This window comes from Drosophila suzukii (genome assembly GCF_043229965.1).
Source record: "Drosophila suzukii chromosome 2 unlocalized genomic scaffold, CBGP_Dsuzu_IsoJpt1.0 scf_2c, whole genome shotgun sequence".
NCBI lineage: Eukaryota > Metazoa > Arthropoda > Insecta > Diptera > Drosophilidae > Drosophila > Drosophila suzukii.
The window spans coordinates 37079626-37096462 of record NW_027255896.1 but is presented as its reverse complement, the minus strand read 5'-3'; the positions used below and the strand labels follow the sequence as shown (position 1 = coordinate 37096462).

The following is a 16837-nucleotide window of genomic DNA, read 5'->3' as shown; positions in this document are numbered from 1 at the left end:
GTAACAGTGAATGATGCCGTTGCTGGCAGACTCGACAAGTGGTCGGTGATCCACAGTTTTCAACCTTATGAGCTGTAGACAAACAATTTGTGCATGCTCCTACTTGAAAAATGGCTTGACGCCGTGCTTTGGGGTCCATTTGCTGGATACGGCTACATGCTCTAAGATTATGTTGTCCTAGGTGACAAATCTTACAGCTCTCTTCGTTGTGAACTGACTGATGGCGGTGTGTTGCTGTAGGTTGAGCGCTTATCGTCTCCAGCATGCAAGCGCGCCGCTCAATAAACGTCAGTACACTCCATAACGTTGGAATTTCCGTTGGTGCATCCGCTGAATTTTCTAGAGCAGCTAGTCTAGTTTTCTTCTGATAAGAAAACACAGGATTGGATCCCAGGATTTTGTGCTGATATCGAGGTTTTTAAGAGTGCTCATTGAGTTTTTTATAGTGTCATGTAAGGCCCTTAGTTGGCGCGAGGAGCTGTCAATAGGCCTATGGTCAATAATTTTTGCTATGGCGGCGAATACTAATATTTTGCCGTTCTGGTACCTGGCCTTCAACCGCAACCAGGTGTCGTCATAGCCACCCTGTGAGAAGGCTGTGTCTGTCAAGACGTTCCTCGCTTCACCAAGAAGCGAACTCTGTAGAATATGTAGTTTTTGACTGGCCGAAGAGATCATGGAACCGTGGCCAGTCTAGATACTCGCCGTTGAACACCGGAATGCTAATTGGCGGAAGTGCCAAGTTTAGACTCATTGGCGAGTCGTTTTCTCGAAGCAGGTTCATTTCGTATTCCTCGTATACTGTGTGGAATTGAGCTAGCTCTGCTTCTGCCAGGGCTGCGGCCCCAGGTGTGCTGTCCAATTCGTCGAGGGCTTGCCTCAGCAACGCCGAATAGAGATCCAGATGACTTTGTAGGGCTGGGGTGGCGGTTGGGCGTTCGAGGCTAATGTTAATGATGACTCCAATTCGTTGCATCTTCCCTGCAACTGTCGGATCACCGTGTAAATTGTGGAATCTCCATTGATTTGATCTCTTGTTGTGATCTTGATGTTGGCCGACGTTCGTCTCGGGGTTTTCGGAAGCCCTCGGAAGCCGCTTCCAGTCGGCATGCTGTCCAGAAAGATATTCTGATATTTTTCGACCAGCTCCTTAAGTGCTACTACTCGTGAAGAGTACTCACTTCCAGTGGGTAATGCCGCTTGCTGGACTTCTTCATCTAGGTCGCAAAACTGGTGCCAGAGATCGTTTAACTGACTTAGCTAACCGGAATAATAGCCGTCTCGGTGGCGTCGGTCGGCAGAATCCTTGCCATAATTCTTAATGAGCTGTTGGATTTTCCCTTGCAGCTCGTTTTGGGTTTCTAGTAATCGATTGTGTAAATCGATTCTTGTGTGACTTGTTTCCTCAATGAATGAAGTAGACATATTGTGTGTCTTGGAAACAAAGAATAACCTGTGAAGCTGGATGAAGCTGACGTTCCTGTGACGCTTGGAAGAAGAAGCGTGTCCTGTGAAGCTGGATGAAGCTGAAGCTCCTGTGACGCTGGAAGAAGAAGCGTATCCTGTCAAGCTGGATTAAGCTGAAGTTCCTGTGACGCTGGAAGAAGAAGCGTATCCTGTGAAGCTGGACTAAGCTGAAGTTCCTGTGTCGCTGGAAGAAGAAGCGTATCCTGTGAAGCTGAAGTTCCTGTGACGCTGGAAGAAGAAGCGTATCCTGTGAAGCTGGATGAAGCTGAACTTCCTGTGACGCTGGAAGAAGAAGCGTATCCTGTGAAGCTGGATTAAGCTGAAGTTCCTGTGACGTTGGAAGAAGAAGCGTATCCTGTGAAGCTGGATTAAGCTGAAGTTCCTGTGTCGCTGGAAGAAAAAGCGTATCCTGTGAAGCTGGATTAAGCTGAGTATCCTGTGAAGCTGGATGAAGATGAGTATCCTGTGACGCTGGAAGAAGAAGCGTATCCTGTGAAGTAGTCAGAGGTTCAGCCTTTGGTGGGAAGGGGGTTGCTTAAGTGTGATCCTTTGTTGTTAAAGGATCACGTCGGGGTCACCAATGTTTGTGCCTAACCGAAGTAGACACTTCCAGGTCACACCGCGGGATAAGGGGGTAATGAGCACTTGTCGCTGTCACGGAGACGCTTTGCTGGCAGGACGATCGCGTCGCGGCAATGGTAACGATGGTTACTGCGATGCCGGACCGCAGGCGATGCGGAACTGCGCTGAGGGTGAGCTAACGTGGGTCAGCTGCTAGTGGAGATAGTGTATTACGAGCCCTATTCCCAGAGGTAGGAAGTAGAACCGCGGAGTCTTATGATCCGTTGATAACTGTTTTATTCTTCATTTGGAACATGTTTATATACTACTTGGAACACGGAAGTTTAGTGTAATGATTAGTAAAGTGAGCTATATTCTAAAGTAGGTAAGGGAATTATGATTATGGTAGCAGTTTGCGTAGTTGGCTTTGCGTAGTTCGCTGACAATGAAAAATGTGACTGCATTGGCGGGTCAGTGTGCCGTTGAGTCGGTGAGACGGTGAGTTAGTGAGACATATAATATGCTGATCAGCAATTCTCATATGCAGTGGGTGCTACTGAGCGCTTGATTTGTTGGGTGTGGTCATGTTGAGCACCTTTGGGTACGAACAATACATGAGCCGATTAATGTATTCGGACATAATGTAGACATATAACAGAGTATGGCACTCCAGAAAATTTAATATCAATCTTAAGAGAATATATTCCACCCAATATAACAATATGAGTTCACTGTACTCTAGAAGATTTTTATAAAATTCAAAAACTACTTAAAGGCATTTTTTTAAATAAATTTTTATGCACTAAGACATTTGTCCAGGATGTCGAAAACGCTGAAGACAGATCTCTCACATTCACTGAAACTCATTGTAGAGCTCATAGAGAGCTTGATGAAAATTATAAGCAAATATCTAGACTTTACTGTTGGCCTAATTTATACAAAAAGCTTAAGGAGCTTATAAAGAATTGCACAATCTGCAATTAAAACAAATACAACAGACACCCCGTACAGAATCCTATCGGTCAAGCACCTATTCCAGATAGAGAACGTGAAAGTTTGCATCTTGACATTTATTACGCCCAAAATCTTATATTCATTACTTGTATAGATTCTTATTCGAAACACTTAGTCGTAAAAGAAATTCCTAATAAACTAAATATAGAAATTAAAGTTTCAGAAATTTTACATAAATTCTTATTATCATTGATGACAAATAACAAACCAAGTTTTTTTTCATCCCAATTTAAATCCATTGCACAAGAAAATGGGATATTTTTATTCTTTGCAGATCCTCGACATAGCACGTCCAACGGACAAATAGAAAGGGCACACTCTACCTTAACAGAAATTGCTCGCTGCACTAAAGACGAGCTAAATTTAATTGATAATTCCGAAATTATAATTAAGGCAGCACAAAAATATAATTAACAATTAACTCAATAACCAACCAACGACCTTTTGATATATTATTTAATAAAATCGAACACGATGATATTCCTAAATTATTGCAAAAAGCTCATGAGAAAATGTTGAATTTTCACAATAAAGATAGACAAAATGAGAATTACCACATAGGAGAGGTAATTTACGAAAAGAAACACGGAGAAAAAAACAAGCTTAATTCTAGATATTACAAGGAAGAACGCTATAGTCGAGTACCTCGACTAGCAGATACCCGTTACTCAGCTAAGTCAGGGACCAAAGAGAAATGGAGATATGCAAGCAACAAAGCGAGATTAAAAAGCGCCACCTACCGGCGGTAGATAGATTTTCGCGTTATAGGCGTTAGAGTGAGCGTGTCAAATTTTTTTTTTAATCAATCGATAGTTATTGACGAGACCAATAAATTTCAGTTAAAATTTTTTATCTAGCATGAAAATTGTGAACGTCACAGGTTTGGGCGGTTTGTGGGTATTGATGAGAGCAATACATTTCAGTTAATTCAGTTAATTTCAGTTGCTGAATCAAACTTGAGCTGCGTAAGAAGCTCAGAAATCTGCATGCCAAATCTCAATAGCCTAGCTCTTATAGTTTCCGAGATCTCAGCGTTCATCCGGACAGATAGACAGACAGACGGACAGACGGACAAACGGACATGGCTAGATCGACTCGGCTAGTGATCCTGATCAAGAATATATATACTTTATGGGGTCGGAAACGCTTCCTTCTGCCTGTTACATACTTTCCGACGAATTTAGTATACCCTTTTTAGTCTACGTGTAACGAGTATAAAGAGCAAGTAGTTAAGGCAAATCTCCCTAATAAAGCTATTTTACATAACAGAAACCGTATGATTCATAAAGATAATATTGTTCAGTTGTGACGCCGTGCAAAAAAAGCTCTGTACGGCTGTCATTGTAAGAGGGGCTCTTGGGAGTGATTAAACGACTGAAGTTCAAATATAACAGTTTAGCCTTTAATTCATTAGCTTATAATGTGTACACTTCACTCTTCTTCATTAATTAACTTTAACAAAATAATGGGTCGCAATGGACAGCAAAATAAAAGAAGACAATGTTGTTCCGGTCGCTGAAGCTTGTAGTTCTCACTGCCCTTCTCCCTCGTTCGTCGGGTTGCCAGATCTCCTGACCTTCGTCTTCAGTTGGCAGGGCGATCAGCTGTGCATACGAACCAAGTACCGTGGGACTGAACATGCCGCCCGCCAATGCGAAATCCGCGTGATACATGTGTTGTTCAGGATTCTGGATCTAACTTCCCTTGTACTCGTAGCGGCTAAGACAAAGAGAAAGAGAAATGACATACGGATGCAATTGATTATCAAGGGAGCAATAGCTGGTTCATATTAGCATGAGATCGGCAGGCGACAAAGCTTGGAGATGGAGCGTTTTTGACTGCCTGATTTTGTTTTCAGTGTTACAACTCGAACGAGTGAATCCTCTCCAGGATGGAGACTGGTAATTCTACCGAGCGACCATTGCGATGGAGGCAGTTGATCGTCCTTCATGAGTACTAATTCGTTGATTTTAAAATTCTCCTTTTCCTGACACCATTTTGGGCGAGTTTGAAGATGGGACAGCCAATCTCGGCTCCATTGCGTCCAAAACGGACGGATCAAATTGTGATGAGACAGAAATTGCTCACGGAACGACGAGTTTTGAGGGCGACAATGGGCAGGTGCGAGCAGGGTGTCACCAATGAGAAAATGTGCCGGCGTGAGAGCTTCTAAGTCGTCTGGATCAGCTGTTAGCGGACAAAGTGGCCGAGAGTTTAGGCAAGCTTCAATCCGGATGAGCACCGTTGCGAGTTCCTCATAAGTCTGCTTGTGACTTCCGACAGTCCTCTTCAGGTGATGCTTGACGGACTTGACCCCAGCCTCCCAAAGGCCTCCGAAATTGGGAGAGTATGGCGGAGTGAAATGCCATGTAGGGCACGTAGCGTGGTCGCGATCCGCCTGTTGTGCGCTTGCTAATATCTTATTGGCGCCAACGAAATTTGTTCCGTTGTCGCTATACATATGTTGAACTGGTCCTCGGCGACCAGTAAAACGAGAAAATGCTAGTAGGAAGTGTTCCGACGAGAGTCCGGTAACCGCTTCTAGGTGAACTGCCTTCGTAGCCAAGCAGACGAAAATAGCAATGTATCCTTTGTAAGTACTTGTCCCACGAAGCCGTGCTGCCTGGATTTCGATTGCCCCGGTATAATCGACGCCGGTCGCAACGAATGGGCGGTTTGGTGGGTTGACTCTGTGCACCGGCAGGTCGCCCATCAATTGACTTCCGATGCTAGGTGACGCGCGGAAGCACGTGATGCATTTTCGAAGGATTGTTCGGACGGCTTGTCTTCCATTTGGAATCCAGAACTTGTACCTCGTGTGGGCTAAAGTAAGATGAGCGCCGCCGTGCAGGGTAGCTTGATGGGAGTTCTGAATTACCAGCTCTGTAAAGAAATGACGCTGCGGTAAGATGATTGGATGTTTGCGATCGAAAGAAAGGTTGGAATGTTTGAGACGACCGCGAACGCGTAAGATGCCGTCGTCAAGAAAGGGAGTGAGATTTCTTAGGGTGCTCTTCGGAGGCAGAGGATTTTCTGCGAGGATCGCGTGCATGTCGGACTGAAAGGTTTCTGCTTGTACTATTTTCACGACGCAGCGAAGTGCATTGTCCAGTTCCTCTGGCGACAGCTGACTGTAAGATCTGGTTTTCTTCGATTGAGCGTTGTGACAAAAGCGCAGTATGTATGCTATGACTCGAACGAGTTTGGTGTAAGTTGAAAACAGCTCAATGAGACTAATGTCTACTTGGGTGGTGTGCAAACGAATTTGCAAAGATTTGGCTTCTAGGGACTGCTCATCAAACTTTATGTTCGGTACCTCTGTGTCCGGCCACTCACTGGAGTGTTGCCTCAACCATGATGGTCCGTGCCACCAGAGATCAAAGATGGAGATTTCTGATGGGGATAGTCCTCTCGTGGCGCTGTCTGCTGGATTATCTGCCGTGGGAACATGTCTCCATTGGTTTGAATCGCTGTGGTCCAGAATGTAGGCAACGCGATTGGCAACGAACGTTTTCCATCTAGTAATATCTCCTTTGATCCAGTGGAGAACGATAGTGGCGTCCGTCCAGTAGGTAACGGAGATTTTAGCGTTTTTCCAACGATTGTTTGCTACTACCCATTTAGTTAGTTTGGTTGCCAGCACAGCGCCGCATAACTCGGTCCTCGGGATCGTGAGGGGTTTCGTTGGAGAGATTTTGGATTTTGCAGTGATGAGAGTGGTATAAAACGTTGAATCCGGTTGGGGTATACGCATGTAAACCGCCGCTGCGTAGGCGTGAGTGGACCCGTCGCAGAAAGCGTGCAACTGGATATCATGGCTAAAGTCTGGCATATACCGTACGCTGCGAGGTATTCGGATTTTGCTGATGTCCTCCAGATTGACACGGAACTTTTTCCATTTGTTAGCGATGGAACTGGGTACTGGGTCGTCCCACCCTAAGTGCATGCGATCGTTCTCGGAATGGAGGTGTGCCATTGTGACTTCCTTTAGAATTAATTTGGCTGAAATGAGAATAGGGGCTATTAGTCCTAAGGGATCGAAAAGTCTGGCAATGCTCGAAAGAATTTCTCTTTTGGTTAAACCCGTGGGAATGCTCGCTTGCAATTTGTAGGTGAAACAGTCTTGGTTAGGTAACCAATGCATTCCTAAGGTTTTGACTGTATCAGAGTTGTCCCAGCTTCGTGACGTTTGATTGCATCGGTTTCATGAAGGAATGCTGTCTAGAAGCGCTATGTCGTTATTAGACCATTTTCTCAATTCCATATTTGCGGATTTTAGAGCGTTCTGGATTTGTAAACTCTTGTTTTGTGCTGCTGAGATAGTGTGATCACCAGAAAGAATATCGTCGACGTAGATTTCGTGCTTTAAGACCTCTTCCGCCAGTGGATAATTTTCGCGTTCATCCTCTGCAAGTTGACGAACGACTCTAATGGCGGTGAATGGTGCAGAAGCGGTACCGAAAGTTACAGTTGACAGGCAATATTCCTTGATGTTTCCATCCGCCGCCCGCCATAAAATCCGCTGGTATTGCGTGTCGTCCGGATGTACGTCGATGCAGCTGTACATGCGCTGGATGTCGGCGGTGAAAACATGTCGGTACTGTCTCCAATTCAGTAACACTGCAGGGAGGTCATTTTGGAGAGTGGGTCCTACGGACAATACATCGTTTAGAGATCGACCGTTTGAGGTCTTTGTCGATGCGTCGAATACAATGCGCTGTTTGGTGGTGAGACTGTCTTCTTTATAGACAGCGTGATGAGGAAGAACGCAGGATTCAACCCGACAGAATTTTTTGGAGGTACTGACGGTTGATCTCTCACTAGTGACTGCTGGTGTGATTTGTCCCAATTCAAAATATTCTTCGATTCCCTCCTTGTAGCGAATCCATTTTTCTGGATCCCGTTCATAACGCCGCTCTAATTGAAGAAACCTGTTTAAAGCGACTTGATGCGATTTCCCTAGGGCAATTGTGGAATCGAAATGCCATTTGAAAGGTAGTCTTACCATAAAACTACCGTTTGGTTGACGTGTGTGCGTTTCCTTAAAGAAGGACTCACACCACCGCTCTTCGTCAGATTGAAGTGATCGGCTTGGGACAGATTCTATTTCGCAAAAATTCTTCAAAAGCGATTCCGTGTCTAGCGTGGTTTGATGACAGCGATTATTTAGTGTGTGGATTGATTCCTGGAACTTGCCGAGTATCATCCAACCTAAGTGAGAATTTTGTGCAATAGGTTCGTATGGATTTCCGATTCGGGCTCCCGGAAGGATAAGACCCGCCATGAGGTCGGCTCCGATGATGAGATCTATGCGTTTCGAGCGATAGTATAAAGGATCCGAGAGCTGGAGTCCGTTGATGTGTTTCCAGTTTTGAGGCGAAAACGATTGGTTTGGTAGATGTGAGGTCAGCGAGTTCATAACGTACGCAGAGTCGACATCTAGATTGAACGTTGGGTTTAGCGACGTTCGGATGCAGCAGCTTGCCGTAAAGTTGCACCGTTGACCAGTAGTTTGGCCGACGCCGGCGATCGAAGCGCGGATTCTGCATCGTGGAAGCTGGAGAGCTTGGACGGTATGCTCTGAGATTATTGTAGCTTCCGACCCCTGATCGATGAGGGCAGTTATTGTTGCTTGAGCGCCGCTCTGGGGGTGGCAGACAATAATCCGTGCGGTAGCTAGCAAGATATTCTGTCGCGTTGCATGGGAGGCTGTGGAAGAATAACATTGGAGGTTTGGATTAGCAAGGGGGCTAACTGGTGAGGTGTCGTTGTTCATAATCGAAGCGATATGTGGTTGACTGGATGATACGGTCGGCGAGTAAGGTTGGGGTGCTTGAGTGATGCTTGGCGCCGCGGCCGGATGAAGTAAAGAATGGTGGCGTTGTCCACAGTGGTAGCAATTCTTTACACTGGAACAGCGGGCCAGCATGTGCGATTTGCTCAGGCAGTTGAGGCATAGATTTGACTTACTCACGACCTCCTTACGTTGGTAGCAATCCAAGCGAAGGAATTGCTGACATCGACGAAGGATATGATTACCAGGGGGGCTTGGTTGCGCGTGGGTGTTATGAACCGAGATACGTTTTGTGGGGTGATGATCCAGTGGTGATCCAGATTTGTTGGTGCCCGAACAGTTTCTATTTTCAATGGCGTCCAGGGTGATTAACCGGTTGTTGAGAAACTGTTCGAGATCCTTGTACGAGGGAATGTGGGTTTGACTGCCGAGATGATGTTCCCAGGCGGAGTGCGTCTCTTTCGGTAATTTTGCAGTCAAATAATGGGCGAGCCAGTGATCCCCGTTCTGCAACGACGCGTTGATGGTGTTACAGGCGGCTGCGCAGACGTTGACTGCACTGATCATAGATCGTATATCATCGGGCTTCTCCTTGCTTAGGCTTGGCAACTGGTACAACATGTTCATGTGATTGGAGAAGACCACGCGTGGATTGTTATAGCGCTGAATTAGTGTGTCCCATGCTACCGTATAGTTAGCGGCCGTCAAAGGAATTTGACGAATATCGCAATCTCGACCAGCTGGCAGAGATTCCTTGAGGAAATGAAACCGTTGAATATTGTCCAGCCGCTCATTTTGATGAATTAACCGAGTGAAGGCGTCATAATATCCAGGCCAGTCCTCACAGTTTCCGCTAAACTTGGGCACTGGCAGTTGTGGCATGTGGACACGTGCGTCGGCAACCGTCGACACGGCGGTGGGTGCCGAGGCTGAGGACGGCGTCACTGGGAACTTTATTCGTTGGCCTTCAGCTACAAGGCAATAGGTTTCTATGTACAGATCCTCGAAACTGACGGCGATCTTCTTGGCGTGATAGTCCGTTTTGACATATCCCTCGGTGCAGATGATTACTTGATGGGTGGTCTCAAAAGCCGCGTTTAAACTCTCGATCTGCTGCAGGCGCTTCATATAATAACTTTCGGTTTTTCGAGACGCGGCATCCTTCTTATAGTTCTGCTGCAGACGTGTTAGACTTTGGAGACGCTCCTTTTGAAGTGTAATAAAACCTGCTAAGGCCGGATCATCAGCTTCGTGGTCAGACATATTATGAGAATTTTTACCAATTTATTTTGAACCTAGCTAGCTCTGCTTGATAAATAAAAAAGCACCCGTACTCACGTGATCTTTCCCTTTTTTACTTATGCCTGATGTTACGTAACGTTGAATATAGCGTGAGCGCAGGCTGTACTGTTTTTCGATTCCGCTTTGAGTAGAAGATTTTCCTTGGTTGCGAAATTATAACGGGCCTTCTTGCAGCACCCGTGTGCGTGTGTGTAGAAGGGCTGTCAGGCGACCGGGTGTGTTGGTATTGGTGACTGTGCTCTATCGGTGTGAGAGCACTTGTTGGGGGCACAAACGGAGACGATCGCAATTTGTGTTAGATGGAGTGCTGGGTGTTATGCATTATAACCCACAGTTGAAAGATCAAACTGAGATTTTTAAACTTCAAGCAAGAGTCCCCTCATGGGCCACCATGTTCAGTTGTGACGCCGTGCAAAAAAAGCTCTGAACGGCTGTCATTGTAAGAGGGGCTCTTGGGAGTGATTAAACGACTGAAGTTCAAATATAACAGTTTAGCCTTTAATTCATTAGCTTATAATGTGTACACTTCACTCTTCTTCATTAATTAACTTTAACAAAATAATGGGTCGCAATGGACAGCAAAATAAAAGAAGACAATGTTGTTCCGGTCGCTGAAGCTTGTAGTTCTCACTGCCCTTCTCCCTCGTTCGTCGGGTTTGCCAGATCTCCTGACCTTCGTCTTCAGTTGGCAGGGCGATCAGCTGTGCATACGAACCAAGTACCGTGGGACTGAACAAATATCAAATAATTTGCTTAAAATTACAGATAATGATTTCAATAATGTACTTTATATTAAAATCCAAGATTATGGATTACACGAACCATAATTTTCTTCTTTACAAGGATGCCAAAGATGTTCTTATTTATGAATCATACGCAGATTTATTTCATATAACTAATATAAGTCTTTATAGAGATGTAATTAATCTTGAAACAGAATTTCTAAAGAGTTATGACAGCCAGAATTTTCTTTGGGAAATATCCCACGATTTAAAAATTATCCAAATACTTATCTCCCAAATTATACCCAGTAGATCGAAAAGAGGCATTAATGAAACAGGCACTATTTGGAAATGGATAGCGGGAACACCAGATCATGATGATTTCATAACTGTCCAAAATAAAATCGATGATTTAATACAAAATAATAACGATCAATTCGTTATTAATTCTAAAATATTTAAAGAGATAAAATCTTTATCTGAAGAATTCAAAACAGCCTTTAAAGAGCAAGAAATTCCGCTTAGAAAGTATCGTCTGCGTTTGCTTACTTACGATCTTATGAATTTAGTGGACACAATTACACTCGCCAAAATCGATGTATTTAATACTAAAATTCTAAACAACGACGATATACAAGAAATTTATAAACACGAAAATAGACCTGTAGTTATAACAGACCTTTTGGATACATCTGAATTTAAAATCGCTTTGCATCAAGATCTTATTATAATTTACATAAAATACCCTATTATTACCGATCGCTGTGACGTTTACAATTCAAGATCCATTTCACATGATGATGGAAAATTATTAATTGATAATCACGTCGCAAAATGTAGAAATAAGTACTATGTAATGTCTAATTTTAAGACAAAAATATTTAACAATTATTGCAGAAGGTTCTTGTTTCACCAGATTACTAAATGGAGAAAAATCTTTTTGTAACAAAATCAGAGAAAAAAATAAAAAAGTAGATGTAATCCAAGATGGAGCCATTTTTGTAAATGGAGAAAATACAGTTAATGACACTCATTTAAATGGGTCATATTTAATTACTTTTAATGGCACCTCTATAATTAATAATATTTCCTACACCAATGTAGACAATAAGATATTGGAATACATGACAGCTCGAAAATATACAGATTTTTTAATATCCGAATATATTATATCTAATGATTCGGAACTCTCATTTGATAATATTAACATACTAAATCCATTTATTCAAATTAAACAAACTCAAATACCAGTTACGTTAATATTAATCATATTAGCATTAATATATTTAATTATTATGATTATAATCAAATTCAGAAAATTTTTAATATTCAAACCATGGCAAATTCGTATAGAAATCGAACCAGAAAGCAATATTTCCGATATTGAGATAAATAATACACCCGACAATGAAAATACCCTAGAAGAAAATATCATTGTCGAACTAACCAATCAATTACATTCAATATACCCAACAGTTCCAATGAATCGGGACGATTCAATTTAGAATGGGGGGAGTTATATGACACATTATTTAGGGGCTCTTACCCAATTTATAAACAACTTTGAGCCGAGAGCTAATTTCCAAATAACTCTGACAGACCCGAGATAAATCCGTGGTCAGCTATTTCTGCCAAGCAGGCCTCCAAATCATTCCCACCCAGATCAATTTCACGCAGTCCGAATCAAACGGATGCTGTAAACATCCAAACCGATATTGTAAACAATCGGAGCCCCAAGCGAGCCCTGAGTCCGCTAACGTAAACAAAAGATCCCCAAAGCGATTCCCGAGTCCTCTAACGTAAACAAAAAGATCCACAAAGCGGTCCCTAAACTCCGCTAATGTAAACACCAATTTCCGGCCAAGATTGGACTTCGAATTTAATTGGCAAATTGCATCATCCTATTTTCCGACTCTCTTGAGTCATTCTCTTTATCAATTTTTGGGGATAAAATCTCTTAAGCCGAGGTTTGATTATTGATCATTGAACTAGAGATCAGGCAGTCCGTTTTTGAGATCCGAATCGAGCAGAACAATAATTCGAGAATAAATACAAGAGCAGTGAATTAAATAAGTTCGACCTATTGTAAAATTTTAATAGTGAATAAGTGATTGTTAGAAATAAAAAAAATTTTTTTTATCAATTCACTAGTGAGAAACTTAATTGGCGCCCAACGTGGTGCCGTGTGATTAAAAAATTCTAAAGCAAAGCTTTTAAATAAACCCCAAAAAAGTTTAAAAGTGAAAAAGGAATTTTGCGCGGCCAACAACCCGATACAACCGACGAATATATAAAGCCTGTGTTGATAAAAATAAGGTGGAAATTAATAAATGCAATAATCCCCTCAAACTCTATACAACCAGCAAAAAATAAAAAGTTTGTGTTGATCAAAAAATAATAAGGTGGAAAATAATTAATGGAATAATCCCCTTAAAATCTCAAATTACAAAATAGTGTTCGTAACATAAATTCACTGCTCGGACAAAATAAAAAATTTAAAAAGTGACAACAAAATTCATCGTAACAAATAACCATTGTGAAAAACAATTTAACTAAAAAAATATTGCAAACAAATCTTCGAAATCATCAACAAAAAGACATTTAAAGAATAAAGGCTGAAGGGCAATCCCTCGCCAAGAAATAAACACTGAAGGAAGAAGGAAGACACCAATTTAAAAACACGAAGAAAGAAGGAAGACCCCAAGATACAAAAAAAGGAAGGACGACCCCAAGCAGGATAATCATCCAAGAAAAACGACAACCCCAAAAACAACGACAAGAAAAATAAGGAGGACGATTCGTGAGCGATATAATCATTTTTTTTATTATTATTATTTAATAAGAAATTTGTAAAAAGAAATATAATTATACAAAGTGGAAGAATTAATTTCTGATTTCGAAAACATTCTCAAAATGTCAGAACCTTCAACAAGCCAGAACGGAGCAAATAAAAGACTCCACATAAGTTCGCCTCAAGAACATCATCAGGCGATTACAAACAATACCATGTTAAATGTAGGAGATTTAATTAAACAAATTGTAAATTTTGAATTGAATCCATTAAAGGAAGAGATCGTTAACTTAAGATCGCAGCTTTCTCATAAAATTAAAACGGTTGAAGATTATCAGATAGAGATTATAGATCCAAATATAAAGTGCGACACATCTTATGAGATCATCAAATCTGTTAGGGAATATAAAGGAGAAGAAGATAAATATGTAAGCTGGAGAGAATCGGCTGAAATAGCCATGGGGCAATATGCCAGAGGGAGTGAAAGATTTTATTCCGCCCTATCAATATTAAGAAACAAAATAACGGGAATGGCAAACGATGCCTTAACCCATAACGGTACGGTATTAAATTTCGATGCCATAACGGCCAGACTTGACTTTGTCTTTAGCGACAAACGTCCTATTCATATTATTGAACAGGAACTAAGTGTTTTGAGTCAGGGAAAATTATCAATTATGGATTATTATGGTATAGTTAATAGAAAGTTAACTCTACTTATTAATAAAACAATTATGACCTACGGGAGAAACAAACCGATAACAGCAGAAATGAATGAAAAACATAGGAAGACTGCTCTTAGAGTTTTCATTACCGGCCTAAACGGCCAAATTTCAGACATAATTTTCTCAATGAATCCACCTGACCTACCGAATGCAATGGTCATAGTTCAGGAGTTGGAAAGCAACAACTTGAGGGCGCATTTCGCAAATAGTTTCTCAACCACTCAAAGAAAAAATAGTGAGCCAAACACTGGTGGAAATGGTCAAACGCATTTCAACCAAAAGCAAAGACAACAAAACAACAATTACAATAACCAGCGAAATAGTAATAATTTAAAGTTTAATCATGACAACAACCAGAACAAAAATAATTATGGTTATTATAATCAGAACAAAAATAATTCCTGGAACCAGGGTAGATTTAATAATAACCAACAAAATCAGTGGAACACCTATAGGCAGCCACAAAATAAGCCAGAACCAATGGAGGTAGACGAATCTATCCAGGTTCAGAATAGGGCTAACAACGGCTATAATCAAAACTATAATAAATATCAAAATAATAATTATAGCCAGAACAAGTGGGATCAAACAAAAAAATTTGAGACCCAGAACACTCAGCAAGGACAAGCCCAAAATAAAAGGGTACCAACTGGAACTGTTAACCAACCGGCTAACAAGACAATGAGACTAAACAACATTGAGGAGAACCATTTTTTAGACAAAAGTCAGGAGTAGGCTTACCCTACTTATTTAGAAATGACCCGAAAATAAATAAAAAATTAAAAATATTAATTGACACTGGGGCAACCTCGTGTTATATTAGAACTGAAGTTTACAAAAATAAGAATGAGCTTCCAATATACAGAAGAGTATCCTCAGTGAATGGATATTCAATAATTAAATATTATCATATGATAACTATTTTTGATACACGATATACTATTTATGAAATAGAAGGGCTAGACTCAGATCTACTGATCGGCTATAACCTACTGAAAAAATAGGAGCTGTGATTGATACAGCTAAGGGAGTTATTAAATATAACGGAATAGAAGAGAAATTAAATTATGACAACGGAAACAATTTAAACCAACATTCTTTAACAGAAGAAAACACCATTCTTCCATTAAAAGTATTTATATTAAAAAAATACTTTGACGAAAAGGCTCAAATCAGATCCGAATCTGAAATGGGTAATCAAGACGAATTTAGTTTGGGATATACAAATCCTGAACACGCCGTCGTTGAAATATCAGACAAAAATAAAAGTTTGGAATTTAAAAATTCCGAACACGCCGTCGTTGAAATATCCGACAAAAATAAAAGTTTGGAATTGAAAAATTCTGAACACGCCGTCGTTGAACTATCCGACAATCAAAAAATAAACAACATAAAAATATCATCTGCAGATCAAAGAAAAGATCTGGAGAATGAAATATTAAATATTATAAACGAAGAGCATTCAAAAATAAATATGCAGATTCCTTTTAGGACAGATATACGCGGTGAAATAAACACCGTAAATGATAGGGCCATTTACAGCAAACAATACCCTTATGCTCTATCAGCTTCAGATTTTGTAAATTCTGAAATAAGTCGAATGCTAAAAGAAGAAATTATAAGGCCAAGTAGAAGTCCTTATAATTCCCCTGTACTAGTGGTACCAAAAAAGGGTTTCAATGAAGATGGAACTCCAAAACTAAGACTCGTAATTGACTATAGAAAACTAAATGAAAATACTATACCTGATAGGTATCCAATGCAGGACCCTTCAGTGATTTTATCAAATCTCGGAAAAGCCAAATACTTTTCAACAGTTGACTTGGAATCTGGATTTCATCAGATTCTCATGAACGAACCTGACATACAAAAAACCTCATTTTCAATAAATAATGGGAGATACGAATTCCTAAGAATGCCTTTCGGTTTGACAAACGCTCCTAGAATATTCCAACGAGCGATGGACGATATTTTGAGAGAACAAGTGGGTAAAACATGTCATGTTTATATGGATGACATAATCATATTTTCCAAAACATTTGAGCAACATTACAAAGACCTAATTGTCATTATTAAAAATTTGCTGAACGCAAGCATGAAAATTTTGATTGAAAAATCAAAGTTCTTTAAATTAGAAACAAAGTTTCTCGGTTACGTTGTTTCTCACAATGTGATCAAACCCGATACCGAAAAAATGTCTACAATTGTAAAATATCCGATCCCTAAAAATATTCGAGAGCCTAGAAGCTTCCTAGGCCTTACAGGATATTACAGAAAATTTGTGCAAAATTACGCAAAGATAGCTAAACCCTTAACAAAATATTTAGGAGGCCAAAACGGTAAAGTATCTAAAAAAGCATCACGTAAAACTTTAATAAAGTTTGATCATTCAGCTGTAAGAGCCTTTAACGAGCTCAAAGAAAATTTAATTGCACAAGTAGAACTGGTACAACCGGACTAT

The 16837-nt window shown here is 40.9% G+C and overlaps 2 protein-coding genes across 2 annotated transcripts; both read right to left on the bottom strand.

The window, feature by feature from the left end:
* Positions 1–4831: 4831 nt before the first annotated feature.
* LOC139354448 (uncharacterized) lies at positions 4832–7018 on the bottom strand. The gene has a single exon (XM_070998684.1). It carries the CDS (start codon positions 7016–7018, stop codon positions 4832–4834), a length of 2187 nt encoding a protein of 728 aa, XP_070854785.1.
* A 228-nt stretch (positions 7019–7246) lies between these two features.
* On the bottom strand, positions 7247–10099 carry LOC139354447 (uncharacterized). The gene is made up of 2 exons (XM_070998683.1): positions 8101–10099; positions 7247–8001 (listed from the first exon to the last, which is right to left on the bottom strand). Exons 1-2 carry the CDS (start codon positions 10097–10099, stop codon positions 7247–7249), a joined length of 2754 nt encoding a protein of 917 aa, XP_070854784.1.
* Positions 10100–16837: the final 6738 nt, after the last annotated feature.

Bases quoted from the DNA above. Each gene is read 5' to 3' on its own strand.
- LOC139354447 (XM_070998683.1), bottom strand. From the start codon at position 10,099: ATGTCTGACCACGAAGCTGATGATCCGGCCTTAGCAGGTTTTATTACA. The intron at 8,002-8,100 runs GTGAGTCCTTCT...CAATTGCCCTAG, and splicing joins ATCTGACGAAGAGCGGTGGT to GGAAATCGCATCAAGTCGCT.
- LOC139354448 (XM_070998684.1), bottom strand. From the start codon at position 7,018: ATGGCACACCTCCATTCCGAGAACGATCGCATGCACTTAGGGTGGGAC.